At 42.9% G+C, this 26,190-nt stretch overlaps 1 protein-coding gene across 7 annotated transcripts in view; it reads left to right on the top strand.

The window, feature by feature from the left end:
- Positions 1-26,190, top strand: part of OSBPL8 (oxysterol binding protein like 8) — a 98,775-nt gene that overhangs the window by 56,078 nt on the left and 16,507 nt on the right. For 6 of the 7 annotated variants that reach the window (XM_030478063.1, XM_030478068.1, XM_030478067.1 and 3 more), the window contains 6 exons: positions 8,562-8,632; positions 13,320-13,400; positions 14,047-14,148; positions 15,366-15,569; positions 20,205-20,289; positions 21,453-21,624. In XM_030478063.1, the coding sequence (XP_030333923.1) occupies positions 8,562-8,632; positions 13,320-13,400; positions 14,047-14,148; positions 15,366-15,569; positions 20,205-20,289; positions 21,453-21,624 (715 nt within the window). Of the gene's footprint in view, positions 1-8,561; positions 8,633-10,854; positions 12,842-13,319; positions 13,401-14,046; positions 14,149-15,365; positions 15,570-20,204; positions 20,290-21,452; positions 21,625-26,190 lie in introns of those variants that run through there. The other variant, XM_030478069.1, reaches the window with a different exon arrangement.

The following is a 26,190-nucleotide window of genomic DNA, read 5'->3' as shown; positions in this document are numbered from 1 at the left end:
TCTGAGTATGAGTTCCTATTTCAAAGTTCGGAGCGTCTTCAAGGGAAGCTCAGAAGAGCTTCTGGTGTCCGTTTATGCAATTTGTCTGCTGGTGCAGTGCCCTCTCGTGGGCTAAAGGTCTAGGGTACCACTGCCAGAGCCATGCAAGGCTTTGCAGCTGCGTGGATTATTCCTGAAATTCATATATGACTTCATATCTATCAGCCTTCCATCTGGAGGCCGTGGAAGTGATGGCATTTTTACTTACTCAAATAAATGTGCTGCACAGTTTGTTTTATTCCTGTTGACAAAAGCTTTACGCTACCACCAACCTCTTCAAAGTAAATGGATCACAGAGATGTTCTGTAGATTATTTTTCCTTAAGAGGATGCTAGGTTCTCAGTATATGTTCTGTGGCACGTATGAAAAGGGTGACCCCCTTTTCCGTTGTCAAACATATACTGGCTACAGCCGTTGTCTAACTTGCTTTTTGGGTACTGGGAAAGCGTGGGGTCTGCACTGTGGGTCACTTGCAGAACATAAATGGGATTTCAATGACTGTTTTAATATAAAGCCTTGAAATGCTTATGCAGTGCCAAGCTGAAGGTATAAATTCAAGGCTAATGCAATCAACCTTTTCCGTTTTCTTGGAAAAAAAGAGTGGTGATCTGAATCAGTGTTTTAGATTTGCTTTCATGCAAATGGTGTTGTCGTGGTTTGAGCCCAGCCGGTAACTCAGAACCACACAGCCGCTCGCTCACTCCCCCCCCCCCCCTTCTTCCTCCCCCCGCTCCCGGAGGGATGGGGAGGAGAATGGGAAGAATGCAACTCCCACGGGTTGAGATAAGAGCAGTCCCGCAACTAAGGTATAACACAAAACCACTACTGCTACCACCAATGATAATAACGATTAGTGAAATAACAAGGGGAGAGGATACAATTGCTCACCACCCGCCGACCGATACCCAGCCCGACCCGAGCAGTGATCTGGGCCTTCTGGGTAACTCCCCCTGGTTTATATACTGGGCATGACGTGCTGTGGTATGGAATACCCCTTTGGCCAGTTTGGGTCAGGTGTCCTGTCTCTGCTTCCTCCCGGCTTCCCCTCCTCCCTGGCAAAGCATGAGACTGAGAAAGTCCTTGGTTGGAATAAACATTACTTAGCAACAACTAAAAACATCGGTGTTATCAGCGTTGTTCCCAGGCTGAAAGTTAAAAAACACAGCACTGCACCAGCTACTAAGCAGGAGAAAAATGACTGCTATAGCTGAACCCAGGACAGTATCCACCCCTTATTCCATACCATTCACGTCATGCTCAGATCCCACATCTCTCAGCACACCATCACCCCTGTCCCATATATACACACATATATACACCCACACCCACACACAGAGAAAGATATCGTTCCCTAGTCCATGGACCAATCCCTGTAAAATTGCTGAACTCATCCAGTCCATGATGTCAGGTTCCATCTCTTGTAATAGTCTTTCAGGGCAGGAGGGACGGTACATAGTGTTGGGTTGTTGCCTGCTGATGATACCGCCAAACTCATCTGGTCACTGCTGAGCTCGTCTGGTTTCCTCAAAATTCATTCTTTGTTGAGGTGATGATCGGAGGGAAGTCAGGGTCAATGGCTGGTGACCTGAAGATATCTAGCTGGTGGGCTATAAAAGTGTTATAGAGCAGGCAACAGTGTACAATTGAGTTCATTGGCTGTTTTCCCCCAAAATCAAATCCCCTTGAGGTACACATCGGACTTCCCCATCTTCCCGCATTACCCACCAAGTATATCCAGGTCCCTGAGCAAAAGCAACCCCACGAGTGGGTTTGCCTTTACCTGAAGCAGGAATAACCCAGACTGTCTTCCCCAACAAATTCTTTATGTGCACCACAGGAACTTTATCCCCCTCTACAGTACGTAAAAGTTCTGATTGGGCTGGGTCAGCCCTGTTGGCAGATCCCCTACTGTTGACCAACCAGGTGGCTTTTGGTAAATGTGTATCCTAGTGTTTGAAAGTCCCACCACCCATTGCTCTCAGTGTAGTTTTTAACAGCCCATTGTACCGTTCGATTTTCCCAGAGGCTGGTGCATGTTAGGGGATGTGGTATACCCACTCAATGCCATGCTCTTTGGCCCAAGTGTCTATGAGGTTGTTCCGGAAATGAGTCCCATTGTCTGACTCAATTCTCTCTGGGGTGCCGTGTCGCCACAAGACTTGTTTCTCAAGGCCCAGGATAGTGTTCCGGGCAGTGGCATGGGACACAGCGTATGTTTCCAGCCAGCCGGTGGTTGCTTCCACCATGGTAAGCACATAGCGCTTGCCCTGGCGGGTTGGTGGGAGTGTGATATAGTCAATCTGCCAGGCCTCCCCATATTTGTACTTCAGCCATCGTCCTCCATACCAGAGAGGCTTTAACCGCTTGGCTTGCTTAATTGCAGCACATGTTTCACATTCGTGAATAACCTGGGCAATAGTGTCCATCGTTAAGTCCACCCCTCGATCACGAGCCCATCTATATGTTGCATCTCTGCCTTGATGGCCTGAGGTGTCATGGGCCCACCGGGCCAAAAATAATTCACCCTTATGTTGCCAGTCTAAGTCCATCTGAGCCACTTTAATCTTAGCAGCTTTATCCACTTGCTGGTTGTTTCGGTGTTTCTCAGTGGCCCGATTCTTGGGTACATGAGCATCTACGTGGCGTACCTTCACCACCAGGTTCTGCACCCGAGCAGCGATATCTTGCCACAATGCAGCAGCCCAGATGGGTTTACTTCTGCGCTGCCAGTTGCTCTGCTTTCATTGCTGCAACCACCCCCACAGGGCATTTGCCACCATCCATGAGTCCGTATAGAGATAAAGTACTGGCCATTTTTCTCGTTCAGCAATGTCCAAGGCCAGCTGGATGGCTTTCACCTCTGCAAACTGACTCGATTCACCCTCTCCCTCAGCAGTTTCTGCAACTTGTTGCAGGGGACTCCACACAGCTGCCTTCCATCTCCGATGCTTTCCCACAATACAGCAGGACCCATCAGTAAACAAGGCATATTGCTTTTCACTCTCTGACAGTTCATTATATGGTGGGGCCTCTTCAGCAAGCGTCACCTCCTCTTCTGGTGACATCCCAAAATCTTTGCCCTCTGGCCAGTCCATGATGACTTCTAGAATTCCTGGACGACTGGGATTTCCTATTTGAGCTCGTTGTGTAATTAGTGCGGCCCACTTACTCCATGTAGCATCAGTTGCATGATGTGTAGAGGAGACCCTGCCTTTGAACATCCAGCCCAGCACAGGCAACCGGGGTGCCAGGAGGAGCTGCGCTTCAGTTCCAATCACTTCTGAGGCAGCTCGAACCCCTTCATAGGCTGCCAATATCTCTTTTTCAGTGGGAGTGTAGCTGGCCTCGGATCCTTTATATCCCCGACTCCAAAAGCCAAGGGGTCGACCTCGAGTCTCCCCTGGAGCTTTCTGCCAGAGGCTCCAGGTAGGACCATTCTCCCCAGCTGCGGTATAGAGCACATTTTTCACATCTGGCCCGGCCCGGACTGGTCCGAGGGCTACTGCATGAACTATTTCTCGTTTAATTTGTTCAAAGGCTTGTTGTTGCTCAGGGCCCCATTTGAAATCATTCTTCTTCCGGGTCACGTGATAGAGAGGGCTTACAATCAGACTGTAATTTGGGATGTGCATTCTCCAGAACCCCACAACACCTAAGAAAGCTTGTGTTTCTTTCTTGTTAGTTGGTGGAGACATTGCTGTTATCTTGTTGATCACGTCTGTGGGGATCTGGCGGCGTCCATCTTGCCATTTTATTCCCAAAAATTGAATCTCCTGTGCAGGTCCCTTGACCTTATTCCGTTTTATGGCAAAACCGGCCTTCAGCAGGATTTGGATTATTTTCCTTCCTTTCTCAAAAACTTCTTCCGCTGTATCACCCCACACGATGATGTCATCAATGTACTGCAGGTGTTCTGGAGCTTGCCCCTGTTCCAGTGCAGTCTGGATCAATCCATGGCAGATGGTAGGGCTGTGTTTCCACCCCTGGGGCAGTCGGTTCCAAGTGTACTGGACGCCCCTCCAAGTGAAAGCAAACTGTGGCCTGCATTCTGCTGCCAAAGGGATTGAGAAAAATGCATTGGCAATGTCAATTGTGGCATACCACTTGGCTGCCTTTGACTCCAGTTCATACTGAAGTTCTAACATGTCCGGTACGGCAGCACTCAATGGTGGTGTGACTTCGTTCAGGCCACGATAGTCTACTGTTAATCTCCACTCTCCATTAGACTTTTGCACTGGCCATATGGGGCTATTAAAGGGTGAGCGGGTCCTGCTGATCACTCCTTGGCTCTCCAGTCTGCGGATCAGCTTATGGATGGGAATCAAGGAGTCTCGGTTGGTGCGATATTGCCGCCGGTGCACTGTTGTGGTCGCAATTGGCACTTGTTGTTCTTCGACCTTCAGCAACCCCACAACAGAAGGATCCTCTGAGAGACCGGGTAAGGTGGACAGCTGCTTAATTTCCTCTGTCTCCAAGGCAGTGATACCAAAAGCCCATCTATACCCTTTTGGGTCTTTGAAATACCCTCTCCTGAGATAGTCTATGCCAAGGATGCATGGAGCCCCTGGACCAGTTACAATGGGGTGCTTTTGCCACTTCCTCCCAGTCAGGCTGATTTCAGCTTCCAGCATAGTTAACGCTTGGGATCCTCCTGTCACTCCAGAAATATAAATGGGTTCCACCCCTTGATACCTTGATGGCATCAGAGTACACTGTGCACCGGTATCTACTAGAGCCTTATACTTCTGTGGGACTGATGTGCCAGGCCATCTGATCCACACAGTCCAGTAAACCCGATTATCCCTCTCCTCCACCTGGCTGGAGGCAGGGCCCCTCTAATAGTGATCACAAAATTCTCCACTTCTGTCTTGTAGAAAGGGATTAGTATTCCTTATCACAGGAGCTGGAGTAAAATCAGCTCTTTCGCTCCATCTGGGAAACTGCTCGCCAGAGACTGGAGCAGCAGCTTTCCTGGGAGGATCATCCTTGACCATTGTTCTCCTCTTCAGTTCACGCACCCGTTGCTCCAGAGCTGAAGTAGGTTTTCCATCCCACTTTCTCATGTCTTCTCCATGATCCCGCAGGTAAAACCATAGGGTGGCCCGTGGCGTGTACCTCCTATATTTTCTTTCTCGAGCAGTAGGGCGCCTTCTGTTGATAGCTGAGACATGGGTTGGTACGCGTGGAGAGCTGGATAGATCGGATAAATCGTCTCTCAATTGTTTGAACTCCTGGGACAGTTTTTCCACAGCTGAAATGATGGAAGGGGTGAGATTGTCTTCGAACTCTCGGAGTTGACGAATCAGGCAATCCACTGTTGGTGATACTCCGTCATTCCAGGTCATTGATGCCAATGTGTGGGCATATGATGATGGCGCACTCCGTGTAAGTTTCCGCCACATGGGTCGTGTACATTCGACTTCATCTGGGTCTACGGATGTGTTCCTGGAATCCGGCCTACGATAGATCATCTCTATAATGGCTGATTCCCTCAGGGACTGGATGCCTTTCTCTATCGTGGTCCAGTTGGCTGAGCGATTCGTAATATCGTCTTTGTAGGGAAACCTTTCCTTCACAGCTGCCAGGAGCCGCCTCCAAAGACTGAGGGCTCGCTTCTCTCTTGCAATCGCTTTGTCAATTCCTCCTTCCTTAGCAAGTGATCCCAGCTGCTTGGCTTCCCTACCTTCTAGTTCATGACCGTCGGCCCCATTGTCCCAGCACCGGAGCAACCAGGTGACAATGTGCTCCCCTGGAAGATGGGTGAAATCTTTTCGCATATTCCGTAGTTCGGTTGAGGTCCGGGGTCGAGAAGTGACCTCTTCTTCTTCTTCCTCTTCCTCTGACCCACGTAGTAGTAACTCTTGTTCAGGTGCTGTTGCATATAGTAATGGCACTGGGTCTTCATCTTTCTTCGCTTCACGGGTTGCTCTTTGTGCCTTTCGTTTGCTTTTGCTTACAGGGGCAACAGACATTGTCACAAACTGGCCATTTGGTTTAGCTGCAGTGTTTGTCACTGTGGTTGGGGTGGCTGCAGTGTCTGCCACTAGGATTGGAGTGGTTGCAATGTCTATTGCTGGGGTTGGTGCAGCTGTTGTGCTTGGGAGTTGAGTAACACCAACAGCTGCATTATCTGTTGCTGTCGGGGTTTGAGTAGCTACTGTGCTTGTCACTGGGGTTGGTGTAGCTGCAGTGCTTGGAGTAGCCATATTGTCTGTTGCTGTCGGGGTTTGAATAGCTACTGTGCATGTCACTGGGGTTGGTGTAGCTGTGGTGCTTGGAGTAGCTATATTGTCTGTTGCTGTCGGGGTTTGAGTAGCTACTGTGCTTGTCACTGGGGTTGGTGTGGCTGCGGTGCTTGGAGTAGCCACATTGTCTGTTGCTGTCGGGGTTTGAGTAGCTGTTGTGCTTGTCACTGGGGTTGGTGTAACTGCTGTATTTGAAGTTGGAGTAGTTGCGTTGTCTGTTGTGGTCAGGGTTTGAGTAGCTGTTGTGCTTGTCACTGGGGTTGATGTAGCTGCTGTACTTGGAGTAGCTGTGTTGACTGTTGTGGTCAGGGTCTGAGTAGCTGCTGTGCTTGTAGTTGGCATAGCTGCGTTGTCTGTTGCTTTGCCATCAGATCCAGAGACATTTTTTTCCCTTTGAAGGTGCTGGATAGTGTTGAGCAGGGCTCTGTAGGCATAGGCCAAGCCCCAGCACGTTGCCAAAATTTGTCCCTCTCTGGTATAACCAGGACGACAGCACACCTCGTTTAAGTGTTTTACTAGTTTTTCCGGATGTTGCACTTGTTCAGTGGTGAAGTTCCAAAGCACTGGAGGGGCCCACTGGCCTAGGTACTTGCCCATACTATCCCACACACCCTGCCACTCATAACTGTCCAGCCTCAGGGAAAATCTCCTGGTGGTCCTCCTATATCGTCGTCTAACCCTAGACCAGATTCGAACCTGATACTGCTGAATTTTTGACATTAAACGAAATAGGATGTTCCTACGACGGGATGGCCGTGGGTAAAACACACTCCGTATGTTTGCCAACATACTGATCCCCAGCACAATCAGCAGGCAGGTTTCAAGGGTACTCAAAGGCCATCTAAAACCTTCAGAACTCTCAATTGCTGTTGCAAATAGGCTGGTGGGGGAACGGGGGGTGAAAGAGAATGCTTCCTTCGTAAGTTTACCCCCCGAGGAGAAAAAAAAAGATATGCAATTGCTAAAATATTTCATTATATACCTCCCAATGTATAGTGGTGATGGCCACGCTGGAAGCACAAACCAGACCAGTTTCATGATCAATGAGTCTATTGTATTACAAGTCATTACCATGAAGTACAGTGAAACAAGAACCTTAGCCCAGGCCCCCCAGCCGATAAACGCTAAAACAGCAAATAGTGGCTGTAAGTAAGGTACAACATGCTGAAACTCTGAGATCAAGCGCAACACGTCTGAGAGCCAAATAATCACCATTGTGACGAGTAGTAACAATGAATGCTTATCACAAATATGATTAAACACACTCTGGTCAGATCTGTCGTTATCTCAACCTTTCGAGCCCCACGTTGGGCGCCAAAAAGAACTGTCGTGGTTTGAGCCCAGCCGGTAACTCAGAACCACACAGCCGCTCGCTCACTCCCCCCCCCCCCTTCTTCCTCCCCCCGCTCCCGGAGGGATGGGGAGGAGAATGGGAAGAATGCAACTCCCACGGGTTGAGATAAGAGCAGTCCCGCAACTAAGGTATAACACAAAACCACTACTGCTACCACCAATGATAATAACGATTAGTGAAATAACAAGGGGAGAGGATACAATTGCTCACCACCCGCCGACCGATACCCAGCCCGACCCGAGCAGTGATCTGGGCCTTCTGGGTAACTCCCCCCGGTTTATATACTGGGCATGACGTGCTGTGGTATGGAATACCCCTTTGGCTAGTTTGGGTCAGGTGTCCTGTCTCTGCTTCCTCCCGGCTTCCCCTCCTCCCTGGCAAAGCATGAGACTAAGAAAGTCCTTGGTTGCAATAAACATTACTTAGCAACAACTAAAAACATCGGTGTTATCAGCGTTGTTCCCAGGCTGAAAGTTAAAAAACACAGCACTGCACCAGCTACTAAGCAGGAGAAAAATGACTGCTATAGCTGAACCCAGGACAGGTGTTTAAAAATTATTACTAGCTACAGAAATGAGCAAACAAAAAAAAAGGCTTAATTTAGTACTCTGCTAAAAGAGAAGATAAAAGGACAAAAGTTTGCATACTGTATTTAACAGTTCATCATGTTATCAGATCATGTGCAGTGCCACCCAAATACAGTGGATTGTTCTCACCTCTTGGTGGGTATTAAATTAGTTTATATTGTAGTAACTGGTATGTTTTCAACTAATGTGAGGGCCTGGTACGTATACTTTGTTTGCAAATCCAATCTGCTTGCACTTTTTAATGATGAACACAATTTGCAAATTTATTTCAAAGTTCAGCTCATATACATGTTGATGTCTTCAAATAATTTGCACCACTGCTGTCTTTTCTTTCAGGTTTTGACAAAAGGAAGGATGATGTGTCACAAAGTAAAGAGGATACATCACATTCTATGTCAAAAAGCAAGGTAAGGAAAGTAATCTGGTTTAAAAATGTCAGTGTATAAAGGAGTTTAAATGCAAATTATTTATCTTTTATTGTAGATAATATTGAAGATTACTCTTCACATTCTGCAATAGATAAAGATTAAAGGGAATTTCTTAATACAATTGTCAGGATGACATCACATTAAAATCTGCAGTTCAAATTAGTGAAAATGAAACGTGGAGTCTTCTCACTATCATCTTGGGAGGTGGGATGTTCCCTTGCCAAATGTAACGATGGATGGAGGCCAACTTTTGCTACGCAACAGAACTTAGAATCCTTTTAAGCTGTAGGCGAAGATACTATTCACTGAGCTGTAGAAAATCTTCTTATAAGAATGTTAAGGAAACTCTAATTGGAAAAGGTTTATTTTAATGGCTTAAATTGCCAGAGTAGAACATAGTTAAGTGTAATCCGTTGTCTGTTGCAATGGTTTCTGTACCTCAGAGTTTAATTATAAAGGCCCATTTCATTGAGGCAATGAGAGTGCAACAGAAAGCTGGCTCAGTAGAATATTAAACCAGATATAACTGCTATGCATGTTTATCTTTTCTGGTAGTCTTGATGATAGAAATGGAAAAGGCAGGAGTCAGGCAAATTCATAATCCTCATTGTATAGTCCCAAGATGGAAAAGGCTCAGTGAGATGCAGTGAAAACTGAGAACGTTCAAAGTGGAGCTGGGACATGGACACTGCAGTCACCGAAACCATAGCATCTTGGGATGGCTAAACTTAAAAAGGAAGAAAACATGAACTACCTAAGAAACCAAAAAGGCTCTTATGTAGTGAACTCAGGTCTTTTCTGTCCAGAGCCATGTTTTGTTTTGATCACAACTATTTACATGAGTAGTTTGCAATAGCATTCTTATTCAGATTAAAGTGTTCTTTTCTGATGATACTGAAATAGTAGGCACATGATAAGAGATTTGTGGAAAAAGTCATTGTAGTAGCGTAGAGAAAAATCTACCATAGCTATCTTTTCCTTCTCCAAATCTTTATAAATTTGTAAGTTATAGTTATACAAGCTGTCAGTTTTAGGACATTTTGTAGGCCACTCTGGTACAACCTTCTTTATTTGTTGGCCTATTGCATAAACATTTTGATTAGCAAAAGTGCCTAGCATGTTAATGCACTAAATTTTTATCTAGTGATTTTTACTAGATATTTAGAATGTGGAATTTTAGAAAAAACAATGTTTTCAGTTGGGTGCCCCATAAAACAGACATCTCTTTAAGACATCAAAGATTAAAGAGATGAGGGAAAGACTGCATTTTTCAAAGGGGGAGGTTGTGTATGGTTTGATCTCTGAATGGAGTAGTTAAGTTCACTTGTTTTTCTTATTTAGGCATCGCTGCAGGATAGCGTTTCAAGGCTTTAAATTACCCAGCTGTGTGGTCTGCTATTTTCCGCTAGGATGTCCACTGTATTTCACAGAGGCAAACGTGGTAACAGACACTTAAACAGCAGCAGGCAGGGGCTGCTGAGTAGGGCAAGGCAAGGACCTGAGCTTGACCACAGCTAGCACCCAAGGGGAGGGGGCCTGCTTCTTGGTGCTTCCACGCACAGCTCTTTCCATAGCGCTCTGCCGCAAGTTTAGCACTGCAGTCTGTCAGGGCCAGCCCTGGGCACAGGCAGCTGCAGCCCTGGGAGTCAGAGGGATTGCACTCAGGGTCTTGACACAAAGTTTTCTGATATTTCATGTGTCAGGGCCTTAAAGAGAAATGTTAGAGAGATACCAAAGGAAATCAAAGCGACTTAAAGATTATAGTAGCATTTCCCTGCTTAAATGGTGTTATCAGAATTGCACTGGGGTGAGCAGATTAGTTTCTGCAGCTGGTGCTGCAATTTAGTAGTGTGTAGCTAAGCATTTCAAGCTGTTGGTATCTTACACATGACTTGGAATCACAGAACTTTGCGTCTTTCAGCTTTACTGCATCTTACACCCTCACTTGTCAGGGAGATCAAGGAAGCAGTATTTATTCCAGTATTTAAAAGATGGCTACAAAGAAGATGGAGAGTCCCTTTTTACGTGGAGTCGCATGGGAAAGAGGAGGTGTGATGGCAAGTTACTCCTGGGGAGATTCCAATTGGATACGAGGAAAATTTTTCACAATGATAACAGCCAGCCATTGGAATAATCTCCCCAGGGAAGTGGTGGATTCCCCAACACTTGATACTTTCAAGATCCAGCTGGACAGGGTGCTGGGACATCTAGCCTTAAGTCATGCTTTCTAATCAAAACGTTTACGTTGGTCCAGAAACGACTAAATCATTTTTGACTGGGAACTCAAGTTAATACTGTTTCTTTTAACTTGGATTTATTTCAGACTCTATTAATCATTTATCTTTGACTATCCAGTTTGTTTTTTCTCTTACATATATTTATTTTGCTTGGGTCTTGTCTTTCCAGGATCTTAAGTCTCTGTGTGCTTTGCTGTTACTTTTGTTTGTGTCTTTCTGCTATCAAAGATGAGACCACTATTCCTACTACTTCTAATACATATTTTTCTTCATCTGTTATTTTTGCAATTACTGCATGTGGGGCTTGATAAGAATAGTGGTTCCTTTATAACCCACAAACAAACTTCAGGCTAGCAGATGGCAACTGTCTGTCAGAGCTGTGGAGGAGAAGTAGCAGCCCTTCTTTCTAAGTGAGGATGGAAAAGCAGGCATGAGGCTTGCCCAGAATCTGGTACTGAATGTACCTCATTGGGAGTTGCAGTAGGTTCTCTTAAAATGTTTTCTTCTTTTAAATTTTGATTCCATCCACTTTGTGTGGATGTAACTCTGAGAAAGTTACTAGCTTAAAAATATATGAATCACCGATCTGGCTCGTAATCCGTTGGACATGTAAATACGAATCTTTACTCAGTATCATATTAGTGAGCTTTAGAACTGAGGAAGTGGCTTTTGTAACCTGTGATGCTCACTGGTTTGGGGCTTTTATATGCATGACCTTTAGATTGCATTAGCTTTCTGTTAGTGAGCAACTTGAATATTTATGAATGTTTTCCTTAAGTTGCTCCATTATAGCTTGCATAACGAGTTCATTACCTCTTCTTATGTGACAGCGATAAGCATTTTTCCCTCTTCTGTTGTTACATTTAAAGTACATTTAAAGTACTGTATTTCCTTTAACTTCTAGAGAGAGGAATTAAATTTCAAGCTGTATGCTTGTCTTAAAGCTAAATTTTGAGTGTTAAGAATTATGTCTTTAATACAAAATGAAGAGGTTTCCTTCATTTTTTCAAGATGCGTATGGAAGTTAGAGAACATTTGCTTATCATTGAAATTATTTTGAGATAAAATTAATTTTTGCTGGTTATTGTACATACCTTTTTGACACTAGTTATCTAAATAACTAGTTTGAGGAATTCTTAAGAAGAGGAGTGCCCAAGTGCACTGTTTATGTTTATTTCAGTAAATTTTCTCAAAACTTGCATATTTTTGACTGTCATTTTATAGTATTCCAAACCAGAAATTTGATGTCTAGACTTTGCATTGTGGTCTGAGATTTGAAATGACTAGTCAGAAATGTTGAACAGCTTGAGAAGCAGTTTTCATAAACTGTGCTTGAATTTACACGGTTTAGAAGGTGACATTGATTTTTCTTTTTTCTTCTTTTCTTTTTGACTAGGCAGGAACTTTGGGTCCATCAGGCTTGTATTTCAGTGCACAAAGAAATGCAACTCTTAATTTAGCTGAAGTACATCTATAGTGGATACCTACTTGGTGTTCTCTGACTTGCAGTAGGAATGACATGATAACTCTGTGATAGGCTCCTCTTTTTTTTTTTTTGTTTTTCTTTTTTTGAGCTCTGTATCCCATGGTGAATATTTGGTGGCTCTAGTTCCCTTTCAACTAGTAGGCAGCAGATGCCAAGGAGTAAACTTTGAACCTTACAAGATGTGAATAGACGCAGAAAGGAGAAATCATGTGGTGCTGAGGCAGCATATTGTCCTGCTGTGAGCAAGGGCAACAAGGACTTGGGTTTTGTGAACAAACCTGAGTCTCGTTCCCCTGTCTCATCACCACTGCAAGCTTCTTGAAGATGGCTTGTGAAGTAATTGGAACGTGGGATTAGGGAGGCAGGAGCAGAACGAGTGCCATTAGAGGTCAGTTGTGCTCTGATGATTTATAGAGCACCGAATCCTAGATTGAAGAGGCGGAATTTTCCTTCATGGCTCACAGGGTAAGTTCCTCTATAGTGGTTCATTTGGAGGAGCTGTCAAGTTTTGAATGAAGACATTGGGATTCATATGGCATGGGAACAACTCCTGTGTTTAAACACCAGGATTCTCCTAAAACCTTCTTTCTCTGCTAAAAAAGTTCTTAACTAGTCAAGACTGTGACATAACAAGTTACAGGCTACATGTGCTAAATATTTACTACATATAGTTCAACTTCTCCTGGAGGAATCTCAGACTTCTTTCCCATAAAGCTCTTATGAAGAAAAGGCTCCATAAAAGGGTGGTGAACAGCTCATGTTACAAGTTGTGCTTTGTTCGGTTTTGGGTTTGTTGTTTCTTTAAGTAGGAGAAGCAGTAGAAGAGCAAATGGGAGTGGGAACCTTACAAACATAACTGTGCACTGCAAATAGTTCCTGAAACAGTAATATAACTTTGTATCTATTTTTGTTATTTATTTATTATGCATTTTGTGAATTTCAGTCTGAATCCAAGCTTTTCAATGGCTCTGAGAAGGACATCTCGTTATCTGCAAGCAAACTTACAAAAAAAGAATCTCTCAAGGTGAACTAATTTCCAAGTAACTCCTCATGGACTATTAATGCACATCTACATGCCATTAAATGACAAATTGAATTATGCAAGTTACAATTTGCATGCAGTACCTGTGGTTTTTCTACTGTCATCTTCCCCCTGTCTTGTGACAAGATGAAACATCACCGTTTAGCAGATACCAAGTCAGGAGAAACATAAAATTGTTTGCCTGTAAAAGAGGGAGATACAGTGCTGCAAATTTCTACTGGAAAGGGAAAGTTATAGGCGGGTAAACACTGCTGATCAGATAATGTACCTCTACAGCTCAATGTAGCCCAAATTTGGTTTTGTACTTTACACCAGGAAAGGAAGGGGGGTAGGATTGGTTTGGTTGTTTAGTTCCCCCCTGTGATTCTATCAGCAGTTTCAAAGTCCTCAATCTTAAAAGCAAATGGCAGAAGAATCTGAAATTGGTTACATCTTAGCTGCCCTTGAAACAGAGTACGAAGTCGTTGTTCACACTTTGAAGTCAAATACTGTGTTTTAAAGCTACTTCTGTGTATTGCCAGTTGAATTTAGCAGGTTTTTCTGCAGCTTGTGTTGATCAGTGTCTTTCTGTGCTCTGATTACTGGCTTATAGCTGTGGCATTGTAAATCTTTTTCTTATTATTTACAGGTTCAAAAGAAAAATTACAGAGAAGAAAAGAAGAGAGCTACAAAAGAATTACTTAGCACTATCACAGACCCATCAGTTATTGTTATGGCTGACTGGTTGAAGGTCAGAATCCAAGTGTGAAACCTAAGTGGAAGATGTAGCAGCTGCTTGCTGCTTTCTGACCAGAACAGAAAAGGCTCAATCTTTTACTTGCTGTTAATATTTTTCTAAAAGCACAGCAGCCACTAATTGCATCCCGGGGTCTCCGTGCTCAAATCCTAGGAGAATAATAGAGGAACCTAGCTCCTACTTACTGCAGTCAGCATAGTCATGTGCATAGTCATGTGTGTAGCCATTAACTTCAGATGAGTTTGCTTTACTGTTCTTATTTTGTCCTTTTATTTTGCACTTTCAATTGAAGCTCTGTTTACCTCTGTAACAGTAGTGAAAATATTTCAGTCAGATATTTTAATACAGATTTCTTTGTTTATTTCTGGTAATTCTTCTCTTAAGAACTAACTATCCTCTAATACTGGTACAAAAGGTGAAGAATTATTTTCTCAAAGATAGCAGTCAATGTCAGCAACAGTAGTGCAGTTTATATATTTGTATATAATTCCTTAAATTTGTAAATTTATTCCTTGGAAATTGTATCAGAAAAACAGATCTGTTACGCATTTTTATAGTTAGCTCCAAATTATTGCTTGTCTGGAAAAAGTTTCTCCAGTTTTTGCAAAAATCAGTGTAAACAGGCTAAAACATTGCTTAGAGGTCAAGTTGACATTCAGTCCTACAGACACAGAATTCATTAAAATCCAGAGTTGACAGAATTGATGTAAGCAGTCTAATTAGACGTGCAAATTCAGGGACTTGCAAGGATCTTGTATGTCAAATATGGGTTGAAGCTAACAGCTGTTACGTTTTGTCTAAGATATTCAAATATATCTGAGTTATTTTGTGAACATCGTATTTTTCTTATCAGACATCTGCCTTGTTTTCAGAGGAACTCTGTTTCCAAAAATTATGCCGTCTTATGCTAGTGATAAATTATGTCCCAGATAAAATAATTCATGAAGATTTCAGATGAATTGTCATACATCCCATATCTGGATTGTGTAAACCCATTTGTAGAATAAATATTCATCAAGAAAGAAGAGTGAGGACTGAAATTGTGCTTTTGTGTTGTCTTCGATAAACCCGGATAAACTTTTGATAGACCTGATATACTTGGCTTGAAATAAAAACTAGTAAATCATTTCAGTTAAAATTTTCATTTAGTGAAGAGGGATGGTTTGGGCATTGGTTTCACTGAGATATAACTGTAACTCTTTATCTTCTAGATTCGTGGTACCTTGAAAAGCTGGACCAAACTGTGGTGTGTACTGAAACCAGGAGTGTTGCTTGTTTACAAAACCCCAAAAAATGGCCAGTGGGTGGGAACAGTGCTCCTGAACGCTTGTGAACTCATTGAGAGGCCTTCTAAAAAAGATGGCTTTTGTTTCAAACTTTTTCATCCTTTGGAGCAGTCCATATGGGCTATAAAGGTTAGTGGTAGCATGTATGTTTTTTAACGGATGACTAGTATTAGCCAGCTAATCTGTAAAGACAACCTTAATGAAAAGCTGAACTGCATTTGCTGTTATAACTTTAATGGTTTGTTTATTCTGAATACAAGCCTTCAACATCTAGTCCTTTTCATCACGAATTTGATTTATGCTGCTCTGTATACTTAAATAGCTTCAGAAGTGTGGTGTGCAGAACGATGCCATTGAAAAGGTTAATGCCATCAGTGGCAACTATGTAAGCAGAAGGAATGAGTGTATAACATTGTATTTTACATCAGTTGAATCTGAGAAATTAAGGAGGGAAGTGATTTGCCAAAATGAGAGTTGAAATGCGTTATAAACGTTTTTTGGTTTCCAGCCCTATATTCACGTAGTAAAATGTCAGCTTCAGTTCAATTTGCTTGTAAGAGTAGAAATTCAAATTACTTCCTTGTGCAATAATAGCTTATATTGCAGCTTGCTAGCCAATTCTGTTCCATTTTGGTCACAGTTTTAGGAAGATAAATGTTTTCCTTCAGTTCTGATGTCTGTTTGCTTTGTCATACATGGCATAGTATTGTGAGCAGATCTTATCTGTAAGCGTTGAAAAACACAATGTGTTCTGCATAGCAAAGGTTTATTTCAGTTTCTCCTAAGAATCTTTAATGTTTGCTCTTACTCATTGTTTATACTCTAGTAAACAAACTATTGTAGTCCGTGTTTCCTGTTTGCATGTGGAGAGGGGGTGTGGAAGTACAGCACAAGTGAACATACCTTCTGAAATTGACATCTTGCTTTAGATGAAATTACTGTACAGTGTTAGGGCCCTTGCCATAATAAATTAATGATGCCCTCTGCAATGTACATCTTAAGATAGCTGTTAATTGTGAGATTGTATCTTCTGAATCTTAAATTGATACAGATGTACTGTTACGTCTGTAGAATGTGCTGCATTGGTTTTGCCTTCTTTATCTCAGACTGGGAAGTCAGTCAGCTAGTATAAATCCTGATGTTTGTTTTGATCTTCCTGAATTGTTATCATTATTAATGTTACCTAAATTTACCATTTAGATCAAATCTTTTGTAGTTGCTTTTGAATTATTTAATATTGCTTAGAAGGACTTTTCATTATTTAGCGGTGATCTCACATTTGCAGAACATAAAATTCATATCCTTTTTCAAAGCTATAGGGTTTGGTGTTAATGTGCTTTAATTATTTATGATCATGTGTACATACATTGCAAAGTGGTGGCCTGTCTGCAGAAGATCACAAATCAGTCTTATATTTCTTTATTGCTTGGCAATGAGAAAATGGATTTGTTTGTTTTTTTAACTAGATATTTAGAATTTAGAGGACATGGCCCACCAGATTTTTACTTTTTTAAGGTAGGTCAAATTTTGAACCTGAACAAGTTGATTTTGTCCATTCTAAATGTGCTGAGAGCTGGAGTGGCGTTTGTTCATTTTGGTATGGCTATTTGCAGTTGAGAATTACTGGATTTAATTAGATGAAAGGCCTTGAAGTTTGAAACCTTTTTGTGCCTTGTTTACCTACTCAATTATAATGTCCTTGTTACAGATTTATTATCATGAGGCAAACTTTCATAAGCGTAATAGTAATTGACTATTTACAGAGCAGATTTACCAGAACAAGCCTGAAGCCTAAGGCGAAATGAGCCTTGTTTGCAGGCAGTGCAGGAAGATGACATTGCAAGAAACATTCACACAGGTCTAAGTACTGCAGGAGATTTTCTCACTTGAACACACTTCCCAGAGTGTGTTCTTACGGCAGACTGCAAATTCTCTTCTGCAGTAGTTTGTGGCCAGTCACTTCACATGCTCCCTTAGTCCTCTTGCTGTGGTCTTTGATGTTCCACCTGCACTCTGAGGTAGCTGATACACTGTACCTTGTTTTGTCTTCTTCATGTGCCCAGTTCTGATGCCATTTCAGTTTTCTAAAATTAATAACTAGAAAAGATACTGCAAATAATTTTGCATGAGTAAATTTAGTCAAGCGTGACTGCTTACCAGTTTTTATTGCTTTCTCTGAGTGTTCATGGCATTTGAGTTTTATTGGCATGAATATTCTGTGGGAAGTAAGCTTTAAAGTTGGGGTTGCTTTTTTTTTTTTTAATCTAGTGGAATTTTTAACATGCCCATTACCTTGTATTGGAGTAGTTGTACCATCATTCTGTCAGGAACAGAGACAGCTCAAATACAATCACCTAACAAATGGAAAATAATGTCTCTCTTCTACAGAACACTTAACATACCGAAAACTGATTTTGAAACTATAGTGGGTGATATCAAAGAAAAATGTCCAGTGTTCTTGGAGCAGTAATCAATTAGAGGAACTCAAGATCCACAAGCAGTTATTCCAAAATAAGTCAACCTACTTAAATGTTCACTGCAAATTATTCATTCAATAATCAAAGTTTTAATAAATGTATTGTCAAAGCACCTAGGGAAGTGTAGCTTTCTTGCATTAAAACAAAACAAACACCAAACCCACACTTCCCCTCTAAATTATAGTCATTTGGGACGGAGTACTGTACACTGCATGGACACAGTGTAACCCTAAAGAGCAGGTCTCACAGGCAGAGGTCTGCCTTTAGTCCAGGTTTAGTGACCTGACAGTTTTGAGGACTGGTGATAGCCAAACCCTTTGCACAGCGCTGGTGCACCCGTGGTGCCACGGTCTGCTCCGTGCAACACCCAGCACCTCCCCACCCCTGCTTGGTGCTGCACTGCACTCTGGTGCTCGCCTCTCCACGGGGGCCCACAGGGAGTGAGACTTCTTCCCTGCCTGCCCGCCCTCCCTTGGGGTGAGGAGTGCTCATGCATGGGGTGGTCCCTCCTGGTTCTTGTTAGCTGTTCACTCCTAATCCCCGTGTTGCCGCTTCTCCAAAGACTTTTTGTAGGCACACCTTTCCACTCGCTCAGAGGGGGACTGAGGTTTGGAATCTTGTTTCTAACACCCTAGTTGCTGTTACTCCATACTGACTATTCAGGAGTTTCTGAACATCATTTACACCAGCACTAGCTTGCCTGTATTGGTATTTAAGTGCCACCAAGACTCCTCGTTACCCACCTCTCACCCTCAGAAACGTTCTGGCTGTTTCATTTGCTTGCTTCTAAAATATCTGCCTTTCTTTGCTTTTGCTCAAAACTTCTGCTGGCTTTCCACTTCCCTCTTCTAAGCCTTGTACTGGCTTTTCATTAGGCTTCTCTGGGGGAAATCAGTTAAGACCAAAATACGTTAACTCACCAGTTAGGCAGGCTTAACCCAGCTTTCAACAATAGCTTCAAGTATGTTTAATGCAGCCCTCTTTGCCTATCAGTTGTCGTAGTTACCATATGTAAACTATTTTTGAAGGGGCTTTAAAATGGTGGGTTAGCATTTTATTCCAAAATGAAGCTTGACAGAAATTGAAAGGTCTTTGGGATTTATTTTTTTTTAATTTGACAAGTGAAGAACTTCATAGTGAAAATTAAACTTTATCATTTGACATCCTCTGTGTGTCTTTTGGTTGAACATAATGTCATGGTGTCCTGCTGATACCGTTTATAGAGAGACTTAAGCATCTAAATTGCTTTATGGACTCAGGCATCATCTTGGTTTTTTCCTATTAAAATGCCAAGCCTACAGTTAGGCACCTAAATACTTTGCAGAATTGACTACTGTATAGGAGAGAGGTTGAAGGGGAAGGAGGGAGGGAGAAAGGATGAGTGTGTTTCTATAGCAATACATAGTGTTTGGGTGGGAGAAGTTACTTCCTTTTTATTTAAGTATCAATTGACTCGTCTGTCTTTTGAAGACAGGCAGAAATTGTGCAGTTCTGCAGCACAGCATGCTGCCGAGACACTGAACATTGTCATGTAAAGTACGCATGAACTGGATCACTGAAGAAGGCCTCCCATTCCCTGCAAGGGTTTTGCTTGCCTTTATGTCTCTCTGTGCTATGATCCGTAGCATCCTTTAGGAATTGAGAGGAACCTTTGCTCTTATCAAGAACAAATGTGACTGGAGGGGGAAGAGCCAGTTGCTGTGCAAATGTGGGATCTTCTACTAGGCAACATTTGTTGTAGATCAACTTTCTCAAACCACCCCGCAGACATGTCTTGTTTTGCTTGCTTTCAATCTTACCTCTTCAGCTGAAATACTGAGCTGATGAGGAATAGCTTGTCCCGTGTGATCTCTCTACACCCATTTGCAGGGATCCCCAGGCAGTCAGGGTGACTCCCCAAGGTGTTCCTTTTGATGCTTTTGTCATCTTGCTATAAGTAGGATCAGCAGAGTATTTCCAAGTTACTATGCAAAGTCTGATTTACAAAAAGAACCCACCAAAAATTATTTGAATCCCAAAGACCGTTCTTTTTTTAAAGTGGGGTTGAATTGGGAATACTTAGAATACTTAGTATCAAATACTTGAATTGGGAAGACTTAGAATAAAGTCTTTGAAGAACAAATCCAGTAAAAGAGGGCTGTCCATCTTTCCATTCATGTCTTCATTAGATGTTGCTGAGTGACAGTAAATAGCCCTGCAGTGTGTCAGCTTGTTATTACATGGAATGATAAACCATAAAACTGAATTAAAACATCTGATGCTGTTTGCTTGTTTTTTGTATTTCAAGGGTCCCAAAGGTGAAGCAGTTGGTTCTATAACTCAGCCGTTGCCCAGCAGTTATTTGATCATCCGAGCCGCTTCAGAATCAGATGGTAAATAGCTATTTCAGTGTTTTTCCATAGTGACAGCAGTTAGTTATTAGAAAGAGATGGCTTCAGTTGTCTTACCAGGTCTATTACAGCACTGTGATTGCAGTTTAATCATTGTTAAGGTTCTTCCATAACTTACTGCATTCAATAGTGTTGGTACTAGTAGTTTTTCATGGTTGTCAAAGGAACATTTGACGTGAAGAAACTGTCACTGAACTCCTTGCAGTTGCTTTGTGTTGGCTGGGTACAGGAGGGGGAAGAGGTTGTTTCAGATTTAACTGTATTAATGTGCATCTAAATACTCAAGCTACTACCTTTCTGAAGTACTAATGTGAACATACATGCTTTCTAATGAAAGCATCTGTGTATTATAAAGTGCAGCAATTAAACAGAGTTCTAGTTGTAATTCCCTCAAAATACAGTTTTGTGACACCCTCCTTCACTGTGACGGTGGTGGTCAAATATCAGTGCAGCCATCTTCAAAGGTTACAATTTGGAAACAAAATTTAGGACTGTTGTGTAACCTTTCTAGTAGCTGCTTTCTTCCTACTGGTTAGTTAAGCATACCCTTGCAGACTTTAAAAATAGGACTCTACTTGCCTTCTGTACTGAAAAATGGATTAGATACATGGAAGTGAAGAAATAAGGAGTGGAAAGAACACATAAATTTGTTTAGTTACTTTTTGCAAAAAAAGATTTATCAGAATATCTGCTCTTTTATGTTATTTTATATTGAAATAGCATTTATATGCTATCATTATAGCTCCTTTTCCACACTATTATTGTATTACGTGAGCAAATTTTGCCAATTGATGCAGTTACTTAGTCTTCAAAACTAGGGCAAGGCTGCAAGCAACTTCAGAGAAATTCAACAGTCAGGGCCTGGGTGGAACCATACCTGCATTAAGGAAGAAATTTGTTCTAACAGAATTTGTTCTAACAGAATCATAATTTACCTTGCTTGTCCTACCCTTAAGCATCCCTTCTACCAGAGCTGGGTAGTCCCCACCAGATTATAAAACCAGTGCATGTAAAACAGAACAACTCTGAAGTGTGTGTTCAAAGGCAATGTAAGCAGATCGAAAATAATTGTGAAATTAGGAAATGGAAGTTGTATAGTTCAGTTAAATCCTTAATTTTTAGTCTAATAATGAATTTGTCTTTAGGCAGGTGTTGGATGGATGCCTTGGAGCTGGCACTGAAATGTTCAAGTCTGCTTAAACGTACAATGATTAGAGAAGGTAAAGAGCACGATTTGAACTCTTCAGCAGACAGTACTCATGTGTCTCTCTATGGTCTGCTTCGTGCTAACAACTTGCACAGTGGAGAAAACTTACCGTAAGTGAATTAATTACTAAACCTGGTTGCCCTTTCAGCAGAATCTTGTAGTGAGAACTTCTTCACAGGGAGGATCTCTTTCCAAGGTTGCAGTTCTTTTTGCTCCTGAATTCTCTTCATATGCCATATTTGCACTCTGTTTTTTATTGTATGTGGATAAAATGAAAATATCTTTTCTTCAAGCAAAGTGGATACAGAGGAAAATTTGGCCTAAGGAACTCAAAGCTGAGTATCACAGCAGTATGTTTAAGTACTCAGACTGTTTAATTATTTTGTATCTTGAAGTTGGACTCTTGTTGGCTTCACCTGAAAATAAGTTTAGTACATGTGACACAAGTTGGTAGATGTGAATATAAGCTGCTGTTCTATGGCTAAAGAAATGAATAATCCTGTCGTTATTTAGATGGTTTCAGCATGTCTCAGCTTTGAATCATCAGATGGATGAATTAACGATTCAGTCACCCTACTATTAAATTAAGTGCACAAAAGTTGACATTATCTGGTATCACCTGATATCTGATGTCTGAGTGTGTTAAGTAACTCCCTGTTTATTTCAATAAATATTTTCAGCCAGATTTTTGGGAGCTTTTGTGGAAATTTATTATTAAACAATGAAATATATTATTAAACAACAAGTGTTTTCAAACACTTCAATCGTGGTACCAAATTGCATTAGAAAATATAAAAGATTTAGTCATTTATTTGAAATAATTGAGTCCGAAGCTTGTGCTATGCAGTTTCTCTCGCTAATTTTCTACCAATTGAATGTACTTTCAGGTGGACTTAAATTTATTTCAAATAATCCCTCCCATCCACGAAGATTTAGCTGCCCATCTGTCTTTTCTGGGTGGGCAGGAATTTTGCACCGCTCTTAAGAATATGCTCCTGCATTTGTGACAGAAGACCTGGACTGGGAGAAATGCAATTCTTTCTGGCATAGGTAGTCTGAGAAAAGCACAGAAAAGACAAATTACTGGCCTCAGCCCAGATTCAAGGCCCTATTCAGATGACCAAGCAGGCTCCAGCTACAGTTTTGCTCCTTCTTCTAATTCATGGAAACAATAAAACTGCTGCGTACAGTTCAGCTGGAGATCTATACTCATGAATAGTACCTTAATATCAGCAGCTGGCCCAGATTACAATCACAGCAATTAACTACAAATGTTAAGTCTAATTAAGACTAATGGTTTAATTAAGTAGATCTTTGGATATAACATATTCTAAGAGTATTCAATGTGCTTAACTATCTAAGCAATAAAACCTGCTGGCTTACTTTTAATAGGGTTGGCAGGAGAGGGAGAATAAAGGTGAAAGCGATTTTAGCTTCAGCTGCGAGCTAGCTTTTTCAGTCACATTAATAGCAACAGGAGGTCCAAGGGAAACACTGGACTGATACTTGTTGAAGATAGTCACATGAGAAATAGGGATAGAAAATGTGGAGATATCCAATGCTTTTTTCGCCTCAGTCTTTAATAATACTAGTAGACCTTGGGCTGCCCTGTCCTCTGGGTTGGAGGACCATGAGTGCAGGAACAGTGACTTTCCATTTGTGGACACTGAAGTGTTTTTAGAGACCAGCTGTATCAGCTCAGTGTTCATAAGACCATGAGGCCTGATGGGATTCATCCCACAGTACTGAAGAAGCTAGTGGATGTTACAGCAGGACCCCTCTCAATCATCTACCAAAGGTCTTGGTAGTGTGGAGAGGTCTCTGCTGAATGGAAGCTAGCCAACATTATTCCAATTTACAAGAAGGGTGTGAGGGAAGACCCAGGAAACTACAGACCTGTTAGTCTAATCTCAATACCTGGAAGAAATACGGAGAAAAAAAAACTGGGTGCCATTGAAAACATTTAAAGAACAACGCAATCATCAGGCACAGTTAACCCTTACTGGGTTCAGGAAGGGAAATTCCTGTTTAACTAATTTGATATCCTTCTATGATCAAGTCACCTGCTTAGTGGATGAGGAGATGGTGGTGGATGTTCCTTATCTGGATTTTAGTAAGGCTTTGATACTGTCCCTCAAAGCACCCTTCTGGACAAGTCCAGCTGTGAGATGAGCAGGTTCACAATGCGCTGGGTGAAGAAATGGCTGAAGGGCAGGGCTCAAGGGGGTGTAGTAAATGGGGCTATATCTGGCTATATCTCAGGGTTCAGTCCTGGAGCCTGTTCTGTTCAGTATTTTTATCAATGATCTGGATGCAGGAGTTGAATGCACCACTAGCAAGTTTGCTGATGGTACTGAACTGGGAGGTGCTGTTAACTCTCTTGAGGGATGAGAAGCCTTGCGGAGGGATTTATATAGACTGGAGCATTGGGCAGTCATCAGTGGCACGAAATCTAACAAGAACAAATGCGAGGTTCTGCGCCTGGGGCTGAGTGACACCAGGCAGAAGTATAAACTGTGGGAGGAGTGGCTGGAGAGCAGCCCTGTGGAGAGGGGCCCAGGGGTGCTGGTTGGCTGCAGGTGCAGTAGGAGCCAGCAGTGTGTCCTGGCAGCCGAGAGGACAAACCTCACCCGGGGTGCATCACGCACAGCGTAACCAGCCAGCCAAAAGAGAGGATGATCCCACCGTGTTCATGGAATCAAACAGGTTGGAAAAGATCTATAAGATCAAGTCCAGCCGTTACCCCAGGACTGCCAACTCCACCACTAAACCATGTCACTGAGGGGCTTGTCCGCACAGTTTTTGAACACTTCCAGGGGCGGTGATTGCACCACTGCCCTGGGCAGCCTGTTCCCATGCCTGAGCACCCTCTCGGTCCCCTGGCGCAGCTTGAGGCTGGTACCTCTGTCCTATTGCTTCTTACTTCAGCAGAGAGATCAGCCACCTCCTCTCTTCATCTTCCTTTCAGGTAGTTGTAGAGAGCGATAAGGTCCCCCCATGAGCCTCCTTTTCTCCAGGCTAAACCCCCCCAGTTCCCTCAGCCACTCCCCATCACACTTGTGCTCCAGACCCTTCACCAGCTTCGTTGCCCTTCTCTGACCTGCTCCAGCACCCCAATGTCTTTCTTGTAGTGAGGGGCCCAGAACTGAATGCAGGATTCGAGGTGTGGCCTCACCAGTGCTGAGTGCAGGGGGATGGTCACTGCCCTGGCCCTGCTGGCCACACTATGCTGATACAAGCCAGGATGCTCTTGGCCTTCTTGGCCTCCTGGGCACAAGCTGGCTCATGTTCAGTGGTGTCAATCAGCACCCTCAGGTCCTTTTCCACTGAGCAGCTTTCCAGACACTCCTCCCCAAGCCTGTAGCACTGCACGGGGGTGTTGTGGCCCAAGCGCAGGACCCAGCACTGAGCCCTGTAGAACCTCATACAACTGGCCTCAGCCCATCGATCCAGTCTGCCCAGATCCCTCTGCAGAGCCTTCTACCCTCAAACAGATCAACACTCCCACCCAACTTGGTGTCATCTGCAAACTTACTGAGGGTGCACTTGATCCCCTTGTCCAGATCATCAGTGAAGATATTAAATGACGCTGGCCCTAACACCGAGCCCTGAGGGACACCATTAGTGACTGGTCGCCAGCTAGATGTGATGCTATTCACCACCACTCTTTGGGCTCTGCTACCCAGCCAGTTTCCAACCCAGTGAAGAATCCTCCTATCCAGGCCATGAGCAGCTAATTTCTCCAGGAGGATGCTGTGGGAGACAGTGTCAGACGCTTTACTGAAGTCCAAATAGACAATGTCCACAGCCTTTCCCTCATCTACTAAGTGGATCACCTTATGATAGAAGGAGTTCAGGTTGGTCCAGCAGGACCTGCCCTTCATGAACTCATGCTGACTGGGCCTGATCCCTCTGTTTTCCCACACATGCTTTATAGTCTCACTTGGGATCATCTGCTCCATGACCTTCCCTGGCACTGAGGTCAGGCTGACAGGCCTCACCTTGAGTACTGTCTGCAATTCCAGGCCCCAGGATTTAAGAAGGGTATGAAGGTCCTTGAATGTGTTCAGAGGAGGGCAACAAAGCTGGTGAAAGCGCTGAAAGGAATGTCCCGTGATGAGTGGCTGAAGACTTTGGGTTTGTCTAGTTTGGAGAAAAGAAGGCTGAGGGGTGACTTCATTTTTCTCTCCAGCTTCCTGAGGAGGGGAAGGGGAAAGGGAGGTGCTGAGCTCTTCTCGCTGGTATCCAGTGCTAGGAAATGGTTCAAAGCTGTGTCAGGAGACATTCAGACTTGACATTAGAAAACATTTCTTTACTGAGAGGGTGGTCAAACACTGGAACAGGCTTCCTAGAGAGGTGGTCAATGCCCCAGGCCTGCCAGTGTTTAAGAGGCATTTGGACAATGCCCTTAGTAACATGTTTTAACCGTTGGTCAGCCCTGAGGTGGTCAGGCAGTTGCACTACATGAACATTGTGGGTCCTTTGCAATGGAACTATTCTAAACTTGGCGTGTTGACAGTTCACTGAGAAGAATACATCCTATATGTTCCCAGTGAAGCTAGTTTGACATTGCTGCCAGGTCAGGCTTGATACTGGCAATTTTAGCATATATTTTATTAAGATCCTGGTTTGGAAATATGATATTACTGTGTGAAGTTGAAGATTCAATAGCCTTT

Source organism: Strigops habroptila, chromosome 3 (assembly GCF_004027225.2).
Source record: "Strigops habroptila isolate Jane chromosome 3, bStrHab1.2.pri, whole genome shotgun sequence".
In the NCBI taxonomy this organism is placed as follows: Eukaryota; Metazoa; Chordata; class Aves; order Psittaciformes; family Psittacidae; genus Strigops; species Strigops habroptila.
Note: the sequence above shows the minus strand (reverse complement) of the source record. Positions and strands in the feature narration are given on the sequence as shown.